The 25,087-nt window shown below is 40.1% G+C and overlaps 2 protein-coding genes across 4 annotated transcripts in view; one reads left to right on the forward strand and one right to left on the reverse strand.

The window, feature by feature from the left end:
• Window positions 1–2,490: 2,490 nt before the first annotated feature.
• On the forward strand, window positions 2,491–24,858 carry PACRGL (parkin coregulated like). Of its 2 annotated transcripts, XM_047091975.1 has the most exons (10): window positions 2,491–2,594; window positions 6,915–6,982; window positions 7,111–7,265; window positions 10,311–10,378; window positions 12,372–12,462; window positions 15,139–15,273; window positions 15,743–15,850; window positions 17,602–17,682; window positions 20,746–20,843; window positions 21,611–24,858. In XM_047091975.1, exons 2-9 carry the CDS (start codon window positions 6,931–6,933, stop codon window positions 20,800–20,802), a joined length of 747 nt encoding a protein of 248 aa, XP_046947931.1. In that variant the 5' UTR covers window positions 2,491–2,594; window positions 6,915–6,930; the 3' UTR covers window positions 20,803–20,843; window positions 21,611–24,858. The 2 variants fall into 2 exon arrangements, with proteins under 2 accessions (XP_046947931.1, XP_046947930.1); XM_047091974.1 differs by lacking the exon at window positions 21,611–24,858 and having other exon boundaries at window positions 20,746–21,425.
• KCNIP4 (potassium voltage-gated channel interacting protein 4) overlaps window positions 23,686–25,087 on the reverse strand; it is a 226,048-nt gene continuing 224,646 nt past the window's right edge. For both annotated transcript variants that reach the window (XM_047091976.1, XM_047091977.1), the window contains exon 8: window positions 23,686–23,733. In XM_047091976.1, the coding sequence (XP_046947932.1) occupies window positions 23,686–23,733 (48 nt within the window). The remainder of the gene's footprint in view (window positions 23,734–25,087) is intronic.

Genomic DNA, 25,087 nt, shown 5'->3' on the forward strand with positions numbered 1-25,087 from the left:
TGTCTTGTGAGAATAATTTGCCATATTTCTAGACACATAGGTCAACCACTCGCTCTGTACTCTCTCCAAATAGAGAATTAAACCTTGAAACCAGAACAGGATTCAGAGACAGAAGTCTACTATTGGCTTTCTGTCTCTCACACACAGCATGTTCTCCCTGAAGTACCTCGGTTACTGTCTATACGCTCTTTATGGCCTCAGTTACTGTCTATACGCTGATTACTATAAAATCCATAACTCTTGCTGTTCCGCACTGGATGGGTATATCCAATTGTCTTCTGGTCACCTTCACCTGGATGTCTCACAGGCTTCTCAAAGTAGTATGTTCAAGAAAGTATCCAAAGTCAAAATGCCAATGCACCTGTCTCTTAATTTTCTAAAATGAAGACAGCAAATTTACAAGAGGTTGATTTAATTATGATTAGGAGAGGCTCACACAAGTAATTCTGGTTATTTTTAAAAATTGGAAAAATCCATGTCACTATTCATGGTCTTATACTAACACCAAGACAGAGCTCTAGACTTCTGCAACACAGTGTACTCTATGCAAACTTCAACTGGCATTCATCTCAACAATTGCACTGGGGAATACTTGTTTTTTCCTGTGTGTTAGGAACTTTATTTGTGCTCTTACTTAAGTCTTACATGAACCTTATCATGATGAGGAAATTAAGGGGTTAAATGACTTGCACACGGTCTTGCAGCTTGTGAGTGATGGAGCTGGGTTTCCAGCCTGGATGGCCTAACTCCAGAACACATGCACCTCACTTCTCTGCAATACTGAATACAAATTATTCTTACACTCCAGGCAGAGGGACTAACCGGCCATGAGCCAGGTGCTGCTAAGTCTATCAGTGGGGATGCTAGGTGGGAGGGAGAGGGCAAGGAGATATCATACGGCATGGAGAATCTGAAGAAGGGAGATCATAAGGTGAAAATAGCTAAGAAAGATGATCTTTTTTTTCTTTTTCTTCTTCCTTTTTTTTTTTTTTTTTAAACACTACTTAAGGGGCACCTAGGTGACTCAGTTGGTTAATCCTCTGGCTCTTTTTTGTGTCAAGTCATGATCTCACAGTTGTGGGATAGAGCCCCGAGTGGGGCCTGCTTTGGATTTTCTATCTGCCGGTCCCCTGCTTGCTCTCTCTTTCTCTCAAAAGGAATTAAAACAAAAACAAAAACAAAGTTAAAAAAAAATTAACACTACTCTCAAGCACACGTTGTGCTAATTGGAGACCAAAGGGATAGAGACAGTTTTGGTCACATGGGGAAGATAGGTAAACACATAATGAATTTCAAAAGTTTAGACTTGTATGCAAATTTCACAGTACATTCGAGGAGTTAGATATACATAGGATTCGTTTGTTTGTTTCATTTATTCAAAGAGTACTTTCTGAGTCCTGCTGCATCGTGCCAGAAGGTGGAGAAACGCAGGGAAAAGGCGTAATCATTGTCATAAAGAAGTCACAGCCTGTGGGAGAAGCTTCCACAGCAGTAACTCAGGAAGCAAGAATGGAGCTCCGAGGGCAGGGAGGGATGATAGGGCCTGGAGGGCTCAGACAATGAGGACTGTATAATTAGCTATTACCTGAGCAAAAAAGCTAAGGCTATGGATGACAACAGAAGACGCTGGAAAAGAATGCAGCAGACAGGTTTGAAGGACTTTTTACTATGACAATCCAAATTGCTTTTGGTAGACACATGGGGACATTCATTTTCCTGCAGCATCAGTTTTATTAAAATAATCTGAAGTTTAAAAGCACACCCACTTTCTTTTTTTTTTTTTAATTTTTTTAATGTTTATTTATTTTTGAGACAGAGAAAGAGCATGAACGAGAAAGGGTCAGAGAGAGAGGGAGTCACAGAATCTGAAGCAGGCTCCAGTCTCTGAGCTGTCAGCACAGAGCCCGACGCGGGGCTCGAACTCACTGACCGTGAGATCACGACCTGAGCCGAAGTCAGACGCTTAACCGACTGAGCCACCCAGGCGCCCCCACACCCACTTTCTTAAAATACGGATGTATTATATAGAATGCCGTGGCATGCGAATCAAGAAGTTATGGCAGGTAACGAAATTCCACAGCTGGGCCTGTAGCTGGCTTTGGCTCTCTCCCCCGAAGACCCTGGGGCTGGAGTTCAGGATCCTTAGCTCTCAGGTTCTAGGGCAGGTGGAGAAAACAATATTTTAAGTGTTCAAGAAACGTGTTAAGTGTTAGGTACAGGGACTAGGGAGAGATTGTGGTGCAGGGAACTAGGACTCTGTGCTCTCCTCTGCTCCCTGCACCTCTCATCAGTCCCCAAAGACCCTCCGCACGGTGCCCCTTCGCCACCACGCAACGCCAGCCCCCGGCGCCTCGTTGCCAGGGCAACCCTCTTCCGCCCGGCGCCTCCGCAGCCTTCTTGCTAAAGGCTTAGAGGACGCTGCGTGCGTCTGACGTCACTGCGCGGCGCGGCCAGACCCGGGGATCGCGCGAATCCTCGTTTTCCCGAACCCCGGCGGTCGGTGACGCGAGTGGGTAGTTGGCCGAACGGGCGCAGGGCGAAAGTGCCAGCCGGCGTGGCGGCCGGCGTGCGCATCGCCGCGGGAGAGAGGCGCGGTAGGATCGGGTACCGGGTGCCGTGGGCCAGGGGTGCGGGGATCCCGCCGTGCCGCCCGCGCCGTCTCCGCCCTGCAGGCTTCCGGGCTGGCCTGTCTCTAGGGCCGCCGGACTCGTTGCTAAGGACCTTGAAGCTGCCGAGCGCCGAGAGCGCACCCTTCCTTTCCCGGGGTCAGGCTTTGGCGGAAAGTAGCCCGCCCTTCTTCCTCCCCGCTCCCCGGCTGCTTAAAACAAAACAAAAAAGCCAAAAAAAAAAAAAAACCCAAAACACTCAACTCTGTTTTTCTGGATTTTTTTCCTACACGTCCTCCTGATTTTCCAACTTTGACACCACTCTGTCCCTGAACGGGTCTTAAGTGTTTGGAAGAGTGTGGTGTTAGGAAGAGGGTAGGAAAATGGAAGAAAATTTAAGACCCTTAATATTGGCCCTGTGGATTTATGATAAAAAAGGGATTGAGATAGGTGGATATTGGGCTCTGTGGCTGCACTCTGGAATTTGAAGGAGCTTTAGAGATGGGTCACGGTTTCTTCAGTGGGATGCCTGTCACTTCTGGAACTTTCTGAACAACGGATGAGAGAGTAGGCAAAAAAGTGGCCTCTGCCCCTTGAGAATTTAGCAAGCCTTTTAGTGCGGTGGTCTCAAAGCGTGGTCCCGGAAGAAAGTGCATATAGGGAAAGAAATAGGATGTGAGCTGTCCAAAACAATGAAAACCGAAGTATGCTTTTCCTAGCGCTGACACGGATGTCTATGGCCCCTTTCGGATGATTCGCGGCACCTAAGGAGACGAAAGGGAAAAGGAGGGTTCTGCTGTTGGGGCCCTGCTTGATTTGCTTGCTCTCTGGTATTATGACATAGTTTAGATGTTTGGTTCAAGTGGACTCTAGTGCCTGTTTAGAATCTTTATATTGTTTTGTAAAAGAATGAGAGGTGACTGCGATAATATTTGTAGCACAAAACAGTCCTTACCTTTTCACTTCCTTCCACCATTATTACCTCTTTACACCACCCTCCTCATGTTATTTAATGAAAAAATACTTAAAAGAGTTGGGGCGCCTGGGTGGCGCAGTCGGTTAAGCGTCCGACTTCAGCCAGGTCACGATCTCGCGGTCCGTGAGTTCGAGCCCCGCGTCGGGCTCTGGGCTGATGGCTCAGAGCCTGGAGCCTGTTTCCCATTCTGTGTCTCCCTCTCTCTCTGCCCCTCCCCCGTTCATGCTGTGTCTCTCTCTGTCCCAAAAATAAATAAACGTTGAAAAAAAAAATACTTAAAAGAGTTGTTGAGTGTAAGATGAATTAAGTCTTTTTTCTTTTACAAACAACTCATGTTCCGGTTTTGTTGTCAGTGGTATGCTCCCAGATGGGTATCATTTTAAAAAATTGAGCAGACTTAATTTGTAAGGTAAAGGTGGATTCTTTTAATAATAGGTGAAAAATAATTGTTTTGGAAAGCAAGCCTCTAGGGTGTTTTGAAAGTGAACGCAGAAATGTTTGCATCGTGTATGTGTGTTTTGAAATGACTGCTGAAATTTACCTAAGTATATTATACATAAAAACTGCCCTGTATGTGTAAAACCTTTGGAGGCTCAATTTTCTGGCATGTTTCAGAGTTTTTCAAAATGAAGAGTTTCAGCGGCTCTTTGAATTCATTCAAAATATAACGCAGCACCTTCTTGCAGGTACCTTTCAGGAACATCTTTTTCACATGAAAGAAGATAGAAATTTAGTTGTTCCTACACAAACTTCTGTAGATTTGGTAGGTAGTGTTGAAAACTATGCATCATGGTTTGATGTGTCGAACTCTGCTCTTTTTGTGTTTGTGGGTAGGATCTTTGTGATGCCTCATTTTCAGCTGTGACAGCTATTACAATTTATGATCAAAAGAAATATTAATTCATTAGTCTTCATCAACATTAAGAGCAGTTACTGTAATTGTCCCCAATTATAGAGTTGAAGAAACAGAGACACAGATTGATTGATTGATTGATACATACATATATGCATACATGCATACAGAAACTTAGATCATGCTGTTCCCATCAGGAAATTCTCAAAACTGAGACCTGGCATGATAGTAAATACTTGTTGAATATTCACTGAAGTGCAGTGTTAGGTCAAATATTTAAAGCCTGGCTTATCTTGACTTAGAATATTATCTGACAAATTTAATGAGCCATTAATTACCATAATTCTGGTAAATGCCTTAAGAATGAAAGTGAAGTGTGATATTGGGAAGTAAGTCATCTGCTGGTAGTAAGATGAGGAAATTAGGTGAATGAAAATTGTTCTGTTTATGAAACGATCTTACATTTAATTTATCTTTGCAAGGCAGTTGGATGTGGTCACATCATGTTTGAACTATCTTGGGGCTGAGTTAACGGAGTTTTGTCCTCCTTGTGAAGAATTCTAATTTGGCAAGTGGATTAAAATCATCTCATGAGGAATTACTTGCCAAAGCATCAATGTTTATCCTGAAGAAGAGAAAACGAAGGAGTCTGTGTCTCCAATATTTGAAAAACTCATTTGGAAGTGGAAGAAGACTTCATCTATGTTGCCTTAAAGGAAGATCTTACAGTGTAGTTGAGGAGTAGTTATATGCGTGTCTGTGTGTGTATGTGTATGTGTATGTACATATGTGTATGTGTATATGTATATGTGTGTATATATGTATATATACACACATATTTTATATTTTTATTATTATTATGTTTTAACTTTTATTTATTTTTGAGACAGAGACAGAGCATGAACGGGGGAGGGTAAGAGAGAGGGAGACACAGAATCTGAAACAGGCTCCAGGCTCTGAGCTGTCAGCACAGAGCCCGATGTGGGGCTCGAACTCACGGACCACAAAATGTTGACCTGAGCCGAAGTCGGCCACCTAACCGACTGAGCCACCCAGGCGCCCCTATACACACATATTTTAAACTTTATTTTGAGAGAGAGCATGCATACATGTGGGGGGAGGGGCAGAGAGAGAAGGAGAGAGAGAATCCCAAGCAGGCTCTGAGAGGAGTCTGCTGTGGTGCTCGAACCCACGAACTCTGAGATTATGACCTGGGCCGAAATCAGGAGTCCAACACTTAATTGACTGAGCCACCCAGGCACCCCAGGGTAGTTATGTATTTAATAGCAATTCTAAAGGCTTAGAGTGGGAAATGCTCTAGTGGAAGAATGACTAGAGTGCTATGCAGTGAGGGAGTGGAGTAATCAAGTAGAAATAAGAAGGAGATAGTGCGGAAATCAAGAGTGCCATGGACATACACATTTGAGAAACAGGAGATCAGGAAAGGCCGCATGGAATTTGGGACTGGAGCCAGACCTAGAAATACCAGCAGGCAGTTGGGTATATGAATCCAGGTGCGTGTGGTGGAGGATTGCTTGGTAGACATAGGAGTTTAGAAATAATCTGATTAGGCAGAACATCATCACTGGGAACTAGAGTCCTCCCATTAGCGGAAAAGAGGAAAGCGTGGAAGAGGGAGAAGTGAACCATCGCTGGCTGGTTGAGCAACTTGATATAATGCCTTCTTTACTTCTCAGTAACAGCCTGTATAGGCTTGTATTATCCTCCGCTTTTAAAATGTCTGGAAATCCAGGCTTGGGGAGATTAAATGATCTACCTAATTCATAAACCTGGTAATTGGTAGAGATGAGGGTGTAGACCCAGATCTGAGCCTAAAGCGGCTTCCACCTCATCACACCACATTGATTACATCTGTAAGAAGTGAAGGAAAAGAAGGTAACAGTGCTCTTAAGTCTTTTAGCCTGAGGGACCAGAAAGTTGGTGGTACCTTGAATTAACAAGAGGTCCATAACTTCAGTGTGATAACCGTAGTTTTGGTTATGTTCAGGTTAAGGAGCTTCAGTACCTTGACTGGGAGAGGTCATTATGTCTTGAAAAGTGGGACTTGATATGCAGGTGTTAGCATTTGGGCCTTTGGAAATAACAGAGACCAGAGAAGATAGAGACGCCAGGGTATGTGCCAACCTGTTACTCCTTTCAGAAATCCAGTCCATGTTTTCTGACTATAGCCAGAGGTCTGCAGTTGAGTTTCTAAAAGCTTATTTTGACAGTTTGAATGGGAAAAAATGTTTATTTTATTTATCTTATTTTTTTACAGATTGTTTTTCATTTACTGTTATTGATACTGAAGTTGACATAATTTTGTATTTTTTCATTGGTCTTTGGGGTATTTTGCTCCATGCCATATCTTTTTTGTGTGTCTTTTACTATATTATTTACTCTGTTCTGTTTTGGTCTTTATGTTGTTAATGCATCTCTTACTCCCCAAATTCTGAAATCAAGTTGCATTTAACTGCAGGCGTGAAAGGGAAGCAATGCAGAAATCAGAGTGCCACGGAGGCGTTCAGCTGAGAAACAGAGGGGCAGGTACAGAACATTGCTTTTTAAATGAAGAGATGAATTGGGTTAGTGACACATTCTGTTACACAGATGGATAAGAGTGAACTTTATCTCTTCCACCTCTTTTGTTGTTGTTGATCTTCCATTTTTTCCAGATAACTGTGATCAAAGGACATCATCGAGCATACAAATAAAACATAGGACTACAGTTCAACAAGGCAAATCCTCATCATCAACCAGTTCTCCAGAGTCCACAAGAAAATTTCATCCTCGACCAAGTGATAAACTTAACCCTAAGACAATTAACCCGGTAGGCACAAAAGACAGTCAGGACTGCCTTCTAGGCGTTGTTTTTTGTTTTGTTACATTTAGGCTAGTGATGAAGGGCATATGGTAATCATGATGAAGAATGGAAATAATGATGATGTAAGTGTGGAAATGAGAAGGTGTCAAATGGGGAATAACCAGTTGTGGCGTATCCTGTCACATTCATGGAGCAGTACTGTAGAGTGTAAGATGAATTGCATATCAGCTTTATTTTTTTATTTTCTTTAGTTCTGCTACTTCCTAATGTCAGTGAGTAAACTTGTATTCAATTGACGTGGGAGGAATCACATGCTTCCATTGTTGCATAAACGTCCCTATTTTGCTTTGATTTATAAATTAGCTCCCCAGGAAATGCCTCTATAGTACCAGCCTCCCTTTGCCTTCTGACAGCAATTTAACCACATTTCACAAGTAGGAGATTTACGCGCATGAAAGTGGATAATCGTTAAGTGTGTAGATCACTGAATTATCCAGAAAGTGAGCACACGTGTGCTACAACACCAGGCAGTGTGTGGCCCAACCTTGCGTAGGGTAAGACGATCCTGGTTTCAGCCTTTAAAGGGGATTATGAGAATGGCGGAGACACTGATTTTGATGGCGGGTAAAACATAGAAAGGGTACGATGAACTGGCCAAGGGCAGGAGATTTTCTGACTTTCCAAGTGAAAAATCGTGTGAGCATATGTGTTGCTTTGCTTCTTTCTGTAAACTGCACAGTGTCAGAGGAGTGGGACTCCCGGAGAATGCCCTCCTCTCTCCTTGCCCTTGCTTCTTTTTCCCACGTTTAATCGAGAGATTCATGGTGACACTTCTGTTCTTTTCCTCTCTTTGGGGAAAGAACTTTGTAAAGTAGTAATATTTAGTGGCCCTAACCTTAAATTTTATTACTAATTAAGGAAAGTTTGGGGAAATAATGACTTGACCTGAGAATAGAGGATATTAGACAAGACCATGTCGAAGATCTGTAAAAGCTACCAAACCAGAGCAAGTCAGTCAGAAGTCAGGGCGGAAGTCACCATTAGGGAAAAAGGTGGTTAGTGACTGGGAAGAGGCACGGCAGAGGTTCCTAGGGTGCTGGTCACATTCAGGTTTTCCACACCTGCATGTTGTTACCCCACTGTTTTGGAGAATTCACCGGTCTACATACCTATAATTTATACACTTTAATGTGTGTAAATTTTGAGCACTTCACTTGGATCAAAAATTACATGTGTTGAAACTCAGTATAGTGAAGTATATTTAATGTTGATAATTTTACAGTTGAAATCTAGTGTGTGATGATATTGCTAAAAACTGAAGGGACTAGAGTTTTTTTCATGGTAATGGAATTTTGGTAAAATTTGGTAAAGATTGATAAAATGAACCCACTGGTTAGAAAAAAAATTGATAATGTGGGACTTGGAAGATAAAGCTATGATTATCTCTAAAATGAGTTAAAAATTAAAGGAAAAGAATGGAATGGCTTAGAATTTCAATCAGAAATTTTGTCTTGGTGGTTGTTTTGGATATTTAGGGATTATTTACATGATCTGTAGGTCCAAAAAGTAAAATCAGTTCCTAATAGGTGGCAGAACTAAAAAAGTGTTTGTAGTCCTAATTTGTCTTAATTTTCCCCCCCACTTCAACAAACACTTTTTCAAGTTTCCTTATCTGATATCAATTACTTGAAAACAGTTTTTAAAAGAAATTTTTCTTAGTAGGAATTGTAATTAAATGAATGAAACATTACTATTTCTGTGAATTATTATGCAGAATGTGAGTTGAACTTTGTAAATGAATCTCCTATTATAGTAGTATGTGTCAATGACATTTCCTCTGTGTGTTTTAACTTCAAACATGTGTTTTTCCAGAGGAAAAAAGGCGAATTCTAAACTTATACCCTTAAATATATTTTTAAATTATTGCAAGTGATTGAAAAATATTTTTATCTAGTTGTATCTTTAAAACAGATTAGTCCGTTTGTATTTTATAATTTAGACAACTGTATTTTATTTGATTATGTTCAAAGTACTGTGTGATAAAATAATTAACTTTTTGTGCCTAAATTCTCTAAGGATCAACTGTATTGAAATCATGTATGCTGTGATTATTTAAACATTGTGATTGATCATCTCTTAAATGATCTTTGGGAATAGATACAGAGTTAATTTATTCTTTTGTTTTTTAACTTTTTTTTTTGTTGTTGTTTATTTATTTTTGAGAGAGAGAGCGCGAGCAGGGGAGGGGCAGAGAGAGAGGGAGACAGAGGGTCCTAAGCGGGCTCCGTGCTGAGAGCGAAGAGCCCCATGTGGGGCTTGAACTCACAAACCATGAGATCCTGACATGAGCCAAAGTCGGACACTTAACTAACGGAGCCACCCAGTCACCCCCAGAATTAATTTATCCTTAATATGTGGACAAACAAAGTTGTGACGTTATGTATCTAAGCAAACACATCTGAGCACATGTTTGTGAGAGCCTTGCTCCACCTTCAGCTCTGTCACTCCTGCCTATCGTAAGCCTTTGCTTTTTGTAGAAGCGTGAAACCATTTGGGAGAGATGACAGGTTCTGGACCATCCAGGCCATCCATATTTGACTGGAGGACAAGTAGGAGATGTGCTGGCGACTGAAGACAATTCTGCTTTCCCTGTACCTAACACTTCTTCCCCATGTAGCCCTCACCTTGAGAGGTCACAGTGGGGGAGGGTAGAAAGATGTATTATCTTTGTTATATTTATTTATGGTGTTCGTATAAAAGTATTTGTCTATATTATATAGGTGATCCCAGTGCCTTCACGCCTTCTGAAACAAGTTAGGGGCTAAAAAGAAATACACAGTTTGTGGCTGTGGTTGTGGGCCCAGTACTGAGGGGACTGATCGTTTTCCTCAGGTGTGTTGCTGAGTCGAGTGATGCACTTGATACCAGCATCATGGGTGAAAAGTCAGGGTGTCCCTTTGCCTCTGACCTCAGCGGGATTAAAATCGGGCAGGTATCACAGAGTGGAGGTGATGGTATACTTACTGCATTCCTGTCGTCTTTTTCTTTCAGTTTGGTGAACAGTCCCGAGCCCCTTCTGCATTTGAGGCTATTTACTCTAAAGGAGGTATTCCTTGCAGGTAAATCAGTACGGATGATAACTGACCAGATTATTCAAAATAACTGAGTCAAATCAATAACAGTATTTAGTTTGAATGTATTGAAAATTTTATATACTAGGAGGTTGCAATAAAGGTGACTTATTTACACTTTGGCTGTTGGACTGGGTAGATCATGAGACACTGTTGAAGAAAATCATTTCATTTCAAAATAGAATTACAAATCTGTAATTTAAGAAATGGAATTAACCAGTTTCTGAAACAATATAAGCATTCATAGCCTCGGGCAAGTTGCAAGTAAATAGTCTGAAACTGAAAGTTTACAATTGAATGGAATTGTTTCATTAGTTTTTTGTTGTTGTTGTTGTTGTTGTTGTTTTGGGTTTTTTTTTAATGGAGATTATTTTTTGTTATTTTATTTTTTATTTTTTAAAATTTACGCCCAAATTAGTTACCATATGGTGCAACAATGATTTCAGGAGTAGATTCCTTAATGCCCCTTACCCCTTTAGCCCGTCCCCTCTCCCACAATCCCTCCAGCAACCCTCAGTTTGTTCTCCATATTTATGAGTCTCTTCTGTTTTGTACCCCTCCAGGTTTTTATATTATTTTTGTTTCCCTTCCTTTATGTTCATCTGTTTTGTCTCTTAAAGTCCTTATATGACTGAAGTCATATGATTTTTGTCTTTCTCTGACTAATTTCACTTAGCATAATACCCTGTTTCATTAGTTTTTGAAATGACATTTGAAAAATTTCAAAAAGTTGTATTTATTGAAATTATATTTATTAATGAGTATATACGGTAGTTCTTCCTCACTTTTGATACAGTTTTTGCCACCTTTTGTGATAGACATCAGAAGTGTTTTAAAGAAAACGATATAGTTACTGATAGAATGATACCATTTTAAGATTTCACTACCAAGAAGCATTTCTTTCTTCTAAGTGTGTCCAGTTTTAGCCGTTCTAGGTGATGGGAAATGTCATTTTCATTGTGGAAAGAATAACCACAACATTCTTTTTGTTGTTTTCTAAAATTAAGGAAATGTAGTTTTTAATGGTATTTGCAGATTTGGAGAAATGAGCTCAAGAGGCATTCCTCACTTTATTGTTATTTTTTTATTTTATTCTGAGTCAAAACCATATTTACATATTCTTACACCCCCCCTCTCCACTCTAAGCAATCATGGTTGCTAAAATTGTAAAAATGTTACCGAGGCCTCTTGCTATTAAGAAAATAACACTAAAAAAGGTGTCAAGAGGTTGAGAACATTACAAAAGGGTGAAGAAACATTTGAGCGTCTTGAGTAAGTTCACTGTCATGGTTATGATGAGGGTTCTCTTGATGTATTTATATATCAAAACCTGTATCAAATGTTACACTTCATAACCATGTACAGTTTGTTGCATGTTGGTTATGACTCAGTAAAGCTGTTAATAAAAAAAAAAATTTTTAAAAAGCAACAGCAGCAGCAGTGACCAATGCAAGGGGCTACCATTTTGTAACCCTGCATGGGCTGTTTCACCTCCTGGCCTGTTTTCTTTTGTGTAACAGAGGGGAAATCTGGCTTGTATTTAGATCATGAGGGTTAAAGAATCTGTATCTGAAAAATAATGTTCCATATAAAACACGTTACTGTTTCTAATTATCACATTTCTTTGCACATTGGTAGGTTACCTATTTTGTTATAATTATGACTTAAACATGTCAAGTGTAGCATTTGTGTTAAGACTCACAGATGGCAGCATGCTTGAACTCCCAACACTGTAGGCTGAACACATGTGGAGTTTAGTTTTGCCGCGAAACAGTTTTGCTGAAAGGATAGGAGTGTGGGGTTACAGACTTTGCTGTGTGAGATGCCTTCGTAATAACGTTGCAAGCCATGATATTCCTACATGTTACAGAATAGTTCTAATATGATTATGTTCTGGAAAGAGTCTGAATGTGTTAGAGAATTAGTGTTTAATATATAATTACATTGTCCGTGTTGCGTTTACCAGTGTTTGTTATTTTAGATTGGTCCATGGTTCAGTGAAACACAGATTGCAGTGGGAATGTCCTCCTGAAAATCTTCCATTTGATCCTCTTCTTATTACTTTAGCAGAGGTATGTGTGATTTCCATTTCTCCTGAGTGTTTATGGAAAAAAACACCTTAAAAACTGTATTAAATGTTACTTCACAACGCATCAGTAAATCTTATTTTATGCTTTTGGAGTAAGAGCCAAGCGAAAGTCATTAAAACACCAACGCTCCCTTAGGAACTAATTATGATCAGTATATGTTTATTAGAAACTGATTAATCAGCTTTATAAACAACTTAGTCTACACAGGGATTTGTAGATAAGTAGATGAAATATTCACACTTAATTCCAAAAAAGTACTTGGAATCATATTGAATGAGTCATATCAGGAGAACATCAGTGGTTTAACGTAAACTACATCAGATAGCAATGAGTGGTTGATCTATTTCTATACAACCAGTCATGTTTAACGTGAATGTGATATGTTTTTTAGGGAACTGATGCTAACTACCTAAACGTCCTTATTGGAAAATTCTCTGGGCTTTTGCCCACCTGTACATTTTAAGTTGAATGTCAGGGAGATCGTTTTTGTAGAGGATTTTAAGAAAATTTTTGATAGATTCCTTATTTTTTAACATGTCAGGAAAAAGTTGGCAGAGTATTAGCTTCAAGTGGATCAGTGATCTCTTCTGTGAAACTTATTCCCTTAGAGTCACAAGTTGAGAAATGAACTAGCCAGTTGTCTTATGTTTAAGTTACAGATACTTGTCTTTTTTAAGAGTTACGATCATTTTTGTTGGTCTTTGTTTTTCTTAATTTATATCTCTGCTTACAAGATTATTTTGGTTTAATAACAGCATATTTTTATGGGTAGCCTATTTTGAAATTCAGTTTTGATCAAAGTCTTTTAAACTTGGTATTAAAAACTTAAAAATGTATCAATGTTTCATTAGTTTAAAAAGTTTTTTTAAACCTTTTGTATATGGTAGCAGACCATTTTTTAGATGAATCACAACTATAGTGACACCTTTGAAAACATGGTCCAATTAGGGGTGCCTGGGTGGCTCAGTTGATTAAACATCCCACTCTTGATTTCGGCTCAGGTCATGATCGCACAGTACGTAAGATCAGATCAGGCCCTGCATCTGGGTCTGGGCTGACCGTGAGGAGCCTGCTTGGGATTCTCTCTCTCTCTTCTGCCCCTCCCCCATGAGCTGGTGCACCTGCCCACTCACTCTCTCTCTCAAAAATAAACATTAAAAAAAAAAATGCTCTAGCTAATCACAAAGTGAGGAAGGTGAGGGGAGTTCTTTAATTTGGAGAGTCCCTAAAGGGACTCTGTGTTTAGTTGAGATTACATAAAGTCAGTGCTTTAAATAATTATTTTCCAAACACCAATGCCTTTATTTCTGTGTTGGGTACATTATTAGCCTTTCCTTCTACTTATTTAATAATGGAAAAGTACTGACAGAACCACCACTATGGAAATCCACTTCTCTTGACCTGATCCCTCATCTCTACAATGACCAGGATAGGCACAACCTTAGGGTGATAGAAGCTGTGTTCCAAAGTGGTGCTGCTGTGCTTGGCGGTCCAGGAAAAGAAGTGTTTGATCACTGTTTGGAAGCAGGTAGTTTGGTCTAAAGAGCAAATTGGTTGAAAATTAGTATTTTTAGGCATGACTTTGCAGCCAATTTTACTTATTCACAGATAATAATTCGTCAAACTGGTGGAGTATTGCTGTTGCTTTTTTTTTGTATTATGTTTTCAAAAAAAGTCAGGTGGCTCTTCTGTCTTGACTCAAAGTGATGGATTAAATCATAAAAGAGTACTATCCAATAGTTTCTGATGCATTTAGGGTGAAAGAAATGATACGGGTTATTTTCATATATATATATTTTTCAATCTTATTTATTTTTGAGAGAGAGACAGAGTGTGAGCAGGGGAGGAGCGAAGACAGAGGGAGACACAGAATCTGAAGCAGGCTCCAGGCTCTGAGCTGTCAGCACGGAGCCCAACATGGGGCTTGAACTCATGAACCGTGAGATCATGACCTAAGCCAAAGTCGGACGCTCAACTGACTGAGCCACTCAGGCTCCCCTTCATATTTTTATTTCACATTCCAATGTTAAAAATGACATTTAAAATCTTACAGTGGTTTTCTGTAAGATTTTCATAGGAAACAATGTTTTTTAAATATCTTAATATAAAATATTTAAATATGAAGGAAATACAATATTTTAGAAACTTATTAAACAAGTTGTAGGAGGTCCAATAATTATAAACCATCATTTTAGGCTGATTTTCTGTGCTTTCAGACAGTATTTGGTAGTACACACAAAATGTTTTCAGTATCCTAGTGAGGATTTCTTTTACGTTTTTCCTTTTTTTTATTATTTACCTTTCTTCTCTTTCCTCTCTCCTTTTATTTTCTCCCTCCCTTTCTTTTTCTTTATTTCCTTTATTTTTCCTTGCTTTTCCGTTTCTTTTTCCTGTTCCTTTAATGTTCAAAATCTTTTCCTTCCTTCCTGTGGGTAGAAATTCTTCCTGTCCCATGTATGTCCTTTGTTCCACAATTTCTGGGTTTAACTGAAATTGTAATTATTGAAATTATAAATCATGATTAGGAAAACCATAATAAAACTTGATTTTCATTTAGACTAGTAAGAATTCAATTTTGTTGTTAGTATAATCAGATGCTTAGTAAATCTTTTTTGTTTGCTTGTTTGTTTTGTTTTGTTTGTTTTTTGTCTTTGGCAGGGTTTGAGAGAGACTAAACATCCATACACCTTCGTGTCAAAGGAGGGATTTAGAGAATTACTTTTGGTCCAAGGAGCTCCTGAAAAAGCTGTGCCTTTGCTTCCAAGACTGGTTCCTGTGCTAAAGGCAGCTCTGGTATCCTCTATTCCTTTGGACTTTCTGTGGTACATTTAGAATATTTTATGTCTTTTTTTCTTCCAAATTGTATGCAAATGAGTCCTTTACCTGTGATTTTGATGTGCGTGCAAAATTAGGCCATGGTTATTCAGGGACAGATGGTTACTTACTTGAAGACACCTGTAGAGGATATCCAAAAGGTAAAAGGGGACATTTTCAGTAATTAGAGAAAGTAAGAAACCTCACATCAGCCTTGCTGCTTGCTGTGATACAGCTAAGCTAATGTTTCAGTCAAGCCAGAAGTTTATTTTTTTGCTTCTAGATGGTATAACATTAAAGGGTATTTTTTAGATTCAGGGTTTAGTGGCTTATCTTCTAATTTTGAATGTTCAGTCTTACTTTTTTCTCCACCTGCTTGCCCTTTCTTCTTCCTTGTCTTTCCTCTTTCCTTTTCTGTCCCTGTACCCCTGACCGTCTAACCCCCCAGGTACACCTGGATGATGACGTGTTTGCAAGAGGTCTGAATGCTCTCATGCAGCTAAGTGTCGTCGTTGGTCCTTCTCTGAATGACCATCTGAAACATCTGCTGACAAGTGTAAGTACTGAAAAGATGACAGAGTGCTTGTGTATGCGTATCATGCGCTGTCTGTATCTTGTCCTGATCAGTGGCTTCCAGTTAGTCGTTAACGGATTCAGAAATCCTAAAAAAAATCTGATTCTTCTTCTTTTTTTTTTTTTAATGTTTATTTAGTTTTGAGAGAGAGAGAGAGAGAGACAGACAGACAGACAGAGTGAGAGCGAGAGTCGGGGAGGGGACAAAAATTAACGAACAGTACAATGGTCTTATGCCCGTGTTGATTAGCATGGATTATAAAGACAGCTCATCCACCCTCCTGTGTAATTGTACATTGCCACAGTCATGTTTTTCATCATTTTCTTTGTTTTTCCTTGTAAGTTTTTAGTGAATCTGTAAATAGTATTTAGGATGAGACGTTTTCCTGTTATGTGTAGCTTAATCCTTAGGACAGATACACACTGGGATACTGGACAGTTAGAAGGACTCGGGAAACTCAAAAAGCTGTTACACTGTTTCAGTTCATTACAGTGAAAGGCTACCAAGTAAAATCCATAAAGCAAGGAGGTGCACAGAGCAGAGCCCAGGAAGGACAAAGTGTGGAGTCTCCAGTTGACCTCTCACACTGGAGTTGTTGGACAGCGCTTGCTTCCTCCAGCCAGAAGTGATATGTGGCAACACAGATGGAGTATTGCCGTCCTAAGAAACTCCCCTCAGCGTGGTGTCCCAGGGTTCATATTAGGGTTCTGTCAAGCAAGCATGACTGGCTGCTTGCATGGTCGACCTTAGTCTCCAGCCTCTTCAGAAGCTGAGCTGAGATCATGTGGCCCAAGGGCCCCATGTAAACAAAGACGTTCTTATCTGGCAGGATCATACCAAGGGCTTAGAGGTTCCCATCCGGGAGCCAGAGACAAGGGCCGATCTTTTCTTTAGGTGGAATTAATCTGTTACTGCACACACTAATAAAAAATTAAAGTCCTTGCTGGAATAACCCACAGCTGGCATTACTCTGTGTGCATCCTTCTGTAGTTCAGAGTTGAGGCATGTATTTCAATCATAGTTTCACTGTTTTCTTCTTGGACCAATCCATTTGGAGAGATCCTAGAACTGGATGTTTAGCTTCTTACCCTGCAGAGAGACCATACACCCCGGGAACATCTGGCAAAGCCTATAGAGAGTAGGGATGGTAGTGAATCTATCAGGATTGCTATGCTGAGGTTAGGAATAGTGGGAGATGAATTCCCACCAACACCAGGTGTTTGATGGAGAGAAGACACAGTGGGAATAGACTCTCGAACCTTAATATATGGGAAGCCTTAGGAGAGAAGGAAGAGGATCCTGGCAGGTGTTTGCTTACAACCTTTAGGTCAGCAGGTTGTACCTGACTAGCCACAGGAATTTCACCCTAATATATAAAATGACTTATTTCAGATTGATTACTCCATTCAGACATTCAACATTTTGACAAATCTATTGCTCTCTGCCCTTCTGTTTTGTGTTTTGTGCCAAGTATTATGCTGGACACTGGAACTATAATGCTGAACTTGTTTTAACAAATATACTGGTGTCTATTGTATATAAATTTCAATGAGATATTTTCTAAAAGAAGCCTTGGAATCTAAAACAAATTAAGTGGTGTTTGTGTACTTAACTATACGGTAAGGATTCAATGATTTTATTTCTAGTTAGCATACTCCTTAGTGAAGTTTTACTTATGCCTGTGGTGAATATTGCTACTTTTCCAAATCATTCTCCCAATCTTATCTTAAAAGCTTTCCAAGAGACTGAGGGATAAGAAATTCAAAGAGCCCATCACCAGTGCATTACAGAAGCTAGAGCAGCATGGTGGGAGTGTAAGTAAAGCCTTATTCCTAAAGTCATGGGTTTTTGTTTGTTTGCTTCTTTGTTTTTTACTTTTTTTAAAAAAAAATTTTTTTTTCAACGTTTATTTATTTTTGGGACAGAGAGAGACAGAGCATGAATGGGCGAGGGGCAGAGAGAGAGGGAGACACAGAATCGGAAACAGGCTCCAGGCTCTGAGCCATCAGCCCAGAGCCCGACGCGGGGCTCGAACTCACGGACCGCGAGATCGTGACCTGGCTGAAGTCGGACGCTTAACCGACTGCGCCACCCAGGCGCCCCTGTTTTTTACTTTTATACTATGAAACTGACTGTATGACATCTATTATTTCAATCACAAGTTATCATGTGGAGTTGATATTTTCATTTGAGACTTCGGAGCTTCCATCTTATGTAGGTCACACGGTTTCTAAGCATTGGGATTCGGACCAGATTGTGTTAACACGGCCGTTCACTTCCTCTGCACTGACTATACCCTCCATGTGGTGCAACTTGACAGGTTTTTTTTCTTTAGTTTGGATGTTCTTGCTTAGACCATTGGAAAATTCAGAAAACAAAAGGATTGACACAGAGAGCTCGTTGAAGAAAGTACTTTTCTTTTTCTTTCATTTCCCATCTTTTCTGTCTAAAAAATTTACAATTTTCCCATCTTCAAAGATTGAAATGAGATTTCCAGATAGCTGCAATATCATGTCTCGAAGTGCATGCTATCTGGAACGTGTGTGCGCACGCACACACACAAGGATGAATCAAATTATTCTGACTTGCAAGAATGTGCGGGACTCTCTGGGGGAATCTCATTATATGTGGGGTGTCAAATAACTAGGTTAAGTGAATTTTCATCATTTCAAGCAGTGTTCACATAATCTAGTCTTGGAAATATTTCTGTAAAGCAGTGATCTTATCTTGTTTTGGAGATTATATGTAATCAGGTCCTTTTTTTTTTTTTTTTAAGTTTATTTATTTATTTTGAGAGGTTGGGGATAGGGAGCAGAGAGAGAGAATCCCAAGTAGGTTGCACGCTGTCAGCACAGCATGGCTCAAACTCAAGAATCACAAATTGAGCCGAAATCAAGAGCCAAGCACTCAACCTGCTGAGCCACCCAGGCGCCCCAACATTTATTCGGATCTTAATGATAGCTTTGCATGGGACTGTTTTAACATTGCAGAACTTAGTTTCATTGCAGCTACTTCCTAAAGGAATTATAAGGAAATTTGTGTGATCATATACAATTTTAAAATGTCAGATACGTTAGTTTAAGCTTTGTCTAAGTTACCTAATTTGACCAATTACAGTGACTTTTAAAATTGATTATATTCGTTCCATGATGAATGCCTAGAATAAAGTTTAGGTGGAGCAGGTAAGTCCCTAGACTGCTAGGTAACGGATTTCTTTATTGCGTGTGGAGGATTAGCATTCCGACACCTTGTTGAGAGGTACAGAACCATCCCCTAGCCAATCCAGTGTCCTCAGCAGAAGGGAACTTCTTTTTGCTTATAGATGTGCTTCTGAGAATTGGAATGCAAAGTAATTTGCCAATTCCTCCCTTGTGAAATGCAAGTAAACGGATGCTAAATAATGATGATACAGCTTCCAATCTGAAACTCTCCCCGGCTGGTTTACACACATCCTGTGGAATCGGGCAAGAAGAAAGGGGCAGGCCCAGCATGTTAGATTTCATGAGTAGGTGTGCGGAGGAGGGCATAGTTTTCGAGTAAATAAACTTCAGACAGAACACATGAGATTTGGAGGAGAACACAGAGGGGTGTACATGCGCAGCCCGGAGCTCCCGAGGCAGGCAGCGAGGGAGCTCCGCTTGTTGCCACGCGATGTCGTTGTTTTGAATTTTGCTAATACAGGGTAAGAAAAGATTTTGAAGTTAAGTATTGTTTGCTCGTTCAGACTTTTTCTCTTCTTGCTTTCGACTTCTGCTGTCTTAACATAATATTTCAATAATTTGATAATATTTGATCAGAGATTTTCTGTTGGTGTGCTATTAAAAATTGGCCTAATTACCATTATGCTTTTGCTTTCAGTACTTTGTAATCCTCCCTGAAATTAACAAGTGCTCTTCTTTGTCTTCAAAAACCAAATGTTTGTATATCTTTCTCCTTCTCTGAATAGTAGAGATGAGTCTTTAAAATTTTTTTTTAATGTTTACTTCTTTTTGAGAGAGACAGAGACAGAATGCTAGTGGGTTAGGGGCAGAGAGAGAGGGAGACACAGAATCCGAAGCAGGCTCCAGGCTCCGAGCTGTCAGCACAGAGCCCGACGCGGGGCTCGAACTCATGAGCCACGAGATCATGACCTGAGCCGAAGTCAGCTGCTCAGCCGACTGAGCCACTCAGGTGCCCCAGTAGAGATGAGTCTTTAAAAGAATCTTCTCAGTATTACAGTCTCTCGTTTCTTGGGGCTTGTGTGTGCCACAGTGATGGAAACACTCAGCTGCAGGGCAGACAGGAAAGTGAGTTACAGTCACAGTGTCATTTTCTTATAACCAATCAGTTGACTACCTGCCTTAAGTTGCAGTTGGTTCACTCTCAACCTTGATATAATTTTCATCCTAAATCACAGGCACATCTGTCTTGGAAAAGGTACGTACTTGCACACACCCCAATCTGTATCGAACACGTGGGAAGTGATTACCTGTCAGGTAGTCAGTTTGAGTACTTTTTAGACATTGTATCCATTTAATCATCACTGCAGCCCTCAGGGGTAGAATTTGTCGTTATCCCCCTTTAAAGACCTAGAAACTGAGGCTCAAAGAAAGAACTAGCCCCAGATTTGACAGGGAAGCGACTGGCAGCAGCTGGATTCATACACTGGTGATCTGGTTCCTAACTAAGTCTCCAGTTAAGCATTTTTTAAAACAGAGGACAACCTATACTGTATTCAACTCAGAAAAAATGTTACACTTCTCATTCCATCATTCTGTTCTCATTCCATTTGGTTTGAGTGTCGGACACTTCTTTAGGCTTGTTCCTACAGGTGTAATTAATGCCTGTTAGGGAACCCTGCATGATACTAATGAAGCTACGTTTTTTTCTGTTGACAGGGAAGCCTTATCATCATCAAATCTAAAATTCCAACATATTGTTCCATATGCTGTTGAAGAAAGGAGCCCACAAAAATCTGCTTACTTCCTGGTGACAGGTGTGAAATGCTGGCCATGGGCACCTATGGTACCTTTTCAGATTCACTTCAGGTTGTTCTTTTGTAAATCACAGCCACCATTCATTCCTTACTAGTTTAAGATGAGTAAACCTAGTTCCACTGAATCATAATAAATAAAAGTTACTCATCAACAAGAAAGAATGGTCAGTGATGGGGAGTTGTTAAAAACAGTTCTACAGTAGTATAATTTTGTGGGGTCGGTTTTTCATATATTTACAGCTTAGTGCAAACAACCATTACTGGGTTTATAGTAGATGCATTTGTATTTATTTTCTAATGCTTTGTATTTATAATATCCCTTTCACACTCAGTTTGTAGCTGTGTGCTTATTTTTAGACATTTTGTCATTTTGTCATTTATCAAAGCTATGGAAATTTAAAGTATGGATAAACATTTGTGAGTTCACTTTTAATTATTGTCTGTACATATGCATCTTATGATGTAGAATCCTTGGAAAAAGTCCATGCCAGAATATTCTAGTTTAAGAATTTTTTTTTACATGTGTAAATTCTCTTGTAAGTATGTTGTTTATTACAACTTATTAAAACTGCCTAAACTTTAGGTGTTGGGTTTTATTTAAGTAAATGTCATCTTTGTATCCCGTAGTCTGAAAATACTGAAGATACTCATGTCATGAAGATCTTCAGAAATTAAAATCTGAAAACATTTAAATGCACTCCGTGATTTTGTCGTGCCTGCTTGTGTTTAACCATTAATTAAAAAAGCTTTTAAAACATACTTTATAGGCATAGCCCTCAGTGATGGTGTTGTAGATGCTGACCCTGGATCGCTCTACAAGAGAAAGGAATGGAGTGAGACATAGAAAACCAGAGTACGACTTCCCATCCTGAGGGCAAGAAGAGGCTGTGGGGACGTGAGTCGCCACCACACCGAATCCAAAGCAGATTTTCTTTGGGAGGGATGAAGATTGGGGATCACTCCTTTCTGCAGGAGCAGCCGTCTTCGGTCTCAGCAGCATCGGAGACCACCCTCTCGCTCCTTCTCTCAAATACACGGAGTGACCTCTTTGCAGTTCTCACCTCAGATACAGTCTCACAGCTGGGATGTCAAGGAACACAAGTAATTTCTAAGGAGTTGTAAGTGCAGAAATGCCCATCGCCCCTCAGAGCTCTGGTCCTTCCCAGTTCCCCCGTCTGGGGTACTCTTTCCTCAGGTCTCTGCTCCCGTCATGTCCGCGGACCACATGGGCTAAACCACCCGCCGGCCCACTGGTCTTGCTTTTACTCTTCTTCATCGCACCCAGCCCCACCCTGAGGCAAACGTGCACACGACCCGACGGTGCCAAAAGAAGGACATGATATTTTCAATCTGGAACTTAACGCTTGTTGGAATAAATACCTGCAACATGGACAGTAGAGTTAGAAACATTTTATTCGCTTTTAGTTTTCCTTTTTGAAATACAAAATGTGCACATTGAGTTTACACAAACACGCGATGGCGGATTTCAGTGTACATGTACTGTACTACTCTGAATGTCTACACTGGTGATAGCAGGGCGGCTCTCAACATCCTATCTCTACACCAGAATAGATACCTGATTTAGTGTTGCAAGGACAGTCGCTAATTTCCTCCCACTGTAGCCTCTCGGTCTTTGTGGTATTTCTGCAAAGTAGGGAAAGTGTGTGTATCCTAAGTGATGTTGTGGCCACTTGACAATTTTGGCTTAAGATCATTGAAGAGAATCTGAATTGCTGGAGTGTTACGATGAGCTAAATCATAAGACAGTCCAGATGAATTGCTTAGCATTTATTTTCATCTTTAACGAAGTTTTGGTATGGTAGTTATTGATAAAATGGAGTCACTGACGCTTTCAAAGTGAATTCTGCTTGCTCTTTGTTCCCTGTAGGCCTTGGGGTAGTCCAGGTTTCTTTGTCCCTGAATGGCATGTAATAGAAAGGTGTCTTGAAGGAGTCGAGGGAGAGGGGATGGAGTAGGCCCTCAATGCTGTTAGGGATTACTTGTTACTAAGCATTACCATGTAACTCGAGGACAGATACCCTGACCCTTTGCATGTGCCTATAAACATCCTTGCTTTGTTCCACACCTTCACGGACTTCCACTTAGTGACAAGATAGAAAATAGTCCACCTGTAGGATTGAACAAATCCAAAATTATATATATCGTGTAGGCCTTGGCTATAATATGTATTATGAAAAATTAAGAAATGCTTATTAAATAAGCTTTATTAGGCATATGCTGACATCGGGTGATAAACTAATTTGTTTCATGTTGTAAAAAATGCCAGATAAATGAATATCTTTAACAGAAAGCAGCAAATCCATAGAAACTGGGACTGTGTGTTTGCTTGTTACTAATCATAGTAATCTTGTTTTGTTTACTTAGTGTATAAATGGAATTACAGCATACAAACGTGAAAATTAATTTCTGGAAATTAAATGCAGATGCCAGTAGTTTAGAAAACCATTTAAAATCCTGGGGCTGAATACATACAGTTGAGTAGCAAAAAACACTGATATTTTAAAATCACTGGTAATGGGAAAGCTGAATAATCCCATGGCTAAAGAATCAGTAAAACTCTCTGCCAGATTCTGTACTTTTGAAGAGTCACAGGGCATGAAATGACTTAGAACATCCCATGAACTCAGTGGCATTATGAAAAGGATGCAAAGTTGTAACTGGAAAACTCAAATCTTTTGGGGATTGCTTTATATTAAAACAAAGCTTGTTTGCATAATATGCCTCAGTGTAAAGCTGAGCAATCTATGCTAAAAGTGGTAGCTCCAAGTTTAAGTGTGGTACAATAGTTCACATTTGTCTGTTTGAGGATGCATTTGACAAGTTAAATCACATTTTCAAAGAGCTGCATGGAGCGCATGATGTTTTCATCCTGGAAGGGAGAAACACAGTGGGATTAAATTAAGCGTAGCTGCAAGGGCAAGTACACTGTTCTGCTTCTGAGTACTGCCCGCCCCCCACTGCGTCTGCCAAAAGCTCAAATACTAAGTGTTTGCACATATAGATATCATTCTATCCCTTTTCCATCTAGATAAGTATGGAGAGCCCATTTTACAAATGTAAAGTCTGCAGGGCTTTCAGTATTTCATTTGAATCTTACTTGGTTTCAATAGAGATTTTTTTTTTTCAAATTAGAAAACCAGAATGGAAACTAGAGAGGCGTAGAGGGTAAGAAAAAAAAAAAAAATGGAGCAAATGCAAAATTTTGGCATTCCAGGTAGATCACAGGCCAAATCACAGAGATTTGTACATGTAGAAGGAAGCAGGGTTTGTGCGCGAGCCAAGAGCCAACTTCATTCAGGATTGGAGGTGGGGCTTGGGAGACGTGTTTGTAGTCCTTTCACCTCTCTTTCTGGGTCTCTTAGGGCTAAATCTGTATGGCCTTCGGGAGCCTTTAAAAATGAATGGTCTCATGGGGTGCTTGGGTGGTGCAGTTGTTTGAGCGTCTGACTCTTGATTTGGGATCTGGTCGTGGCCTCACGGTTCCCCTGGTGGGATCAAGGCCCACGTTCGGCTTTGCTCTGGTGGTGTAGAGCCTGATTCTCTCTCTCCCTCTCTCTCTCTGCTCCTCTTCCTGCTCGCGTGCTCGCTCTCTCTCTCTCTCTCTCTCATAAACATTAAAAAAAAAAGTGAATGGTCTCTCAGTGCCAGAAAAGGGACTGTTGAGAGCAACCTTTGGACAGTGGCTGTGTGCAATTTAGCATATTCCCTAGAAACTGAAGAGCACAGATGTTGACATTATAGGGGCACTTGGAGATTGTATATGAATGGCACTCAGTGAGCTGTTTACAGTAATGATAAATAGCTGAACTTGTGCGAACTTCCCCTGCTAGTAATTGCATCAGCCAAGTAAGTAACTGCATCAGCGGACTGATACCACCAAATTGATCCTTGCAAAGGCCACCACATCGAAATGTGAGTTGAGAAACGAGCAGGCACCAACAAAGGAAAAGTGTATCAACTTGAAAATAAAGAGAAAAGCTAAAGTATCAACAAACCTCATCCTTTCTGTATTTATTTAAAAATATTCTTAATTGTGGCTCTACCCAGGCATCAAGTCAAATAACTTTAGGTAAGCTAAAACTAATCTCCCATCAGACAATGGAGAACCACTTGGATTTCTCCTCTGAATTTTCTGTGCTTTGTTTTTTATGACTGAAGACCATTACTGGCTCAGCCAAAGAGCCATTTCGGGTGTGCCTACGTTAAAGCAACGCGTTTCTCTC

Source organism: Lynx rufus, unplaced genomic scaffold (assembly GCF_022079265.1).
Source record: "Lynx rufus isolate CCGP_SWC_20201006 ecotype Redwood Valley unplaced genomic scaffold, mLynRuf1.p SCAF_3, whole genome shotgun sequence".
Classification (NCBI taxonomy): Eukaryota; Metazoa; Chordata; class Mammalia; order Carnivora; family Felidae; genus Lynx; species Lynx rufus.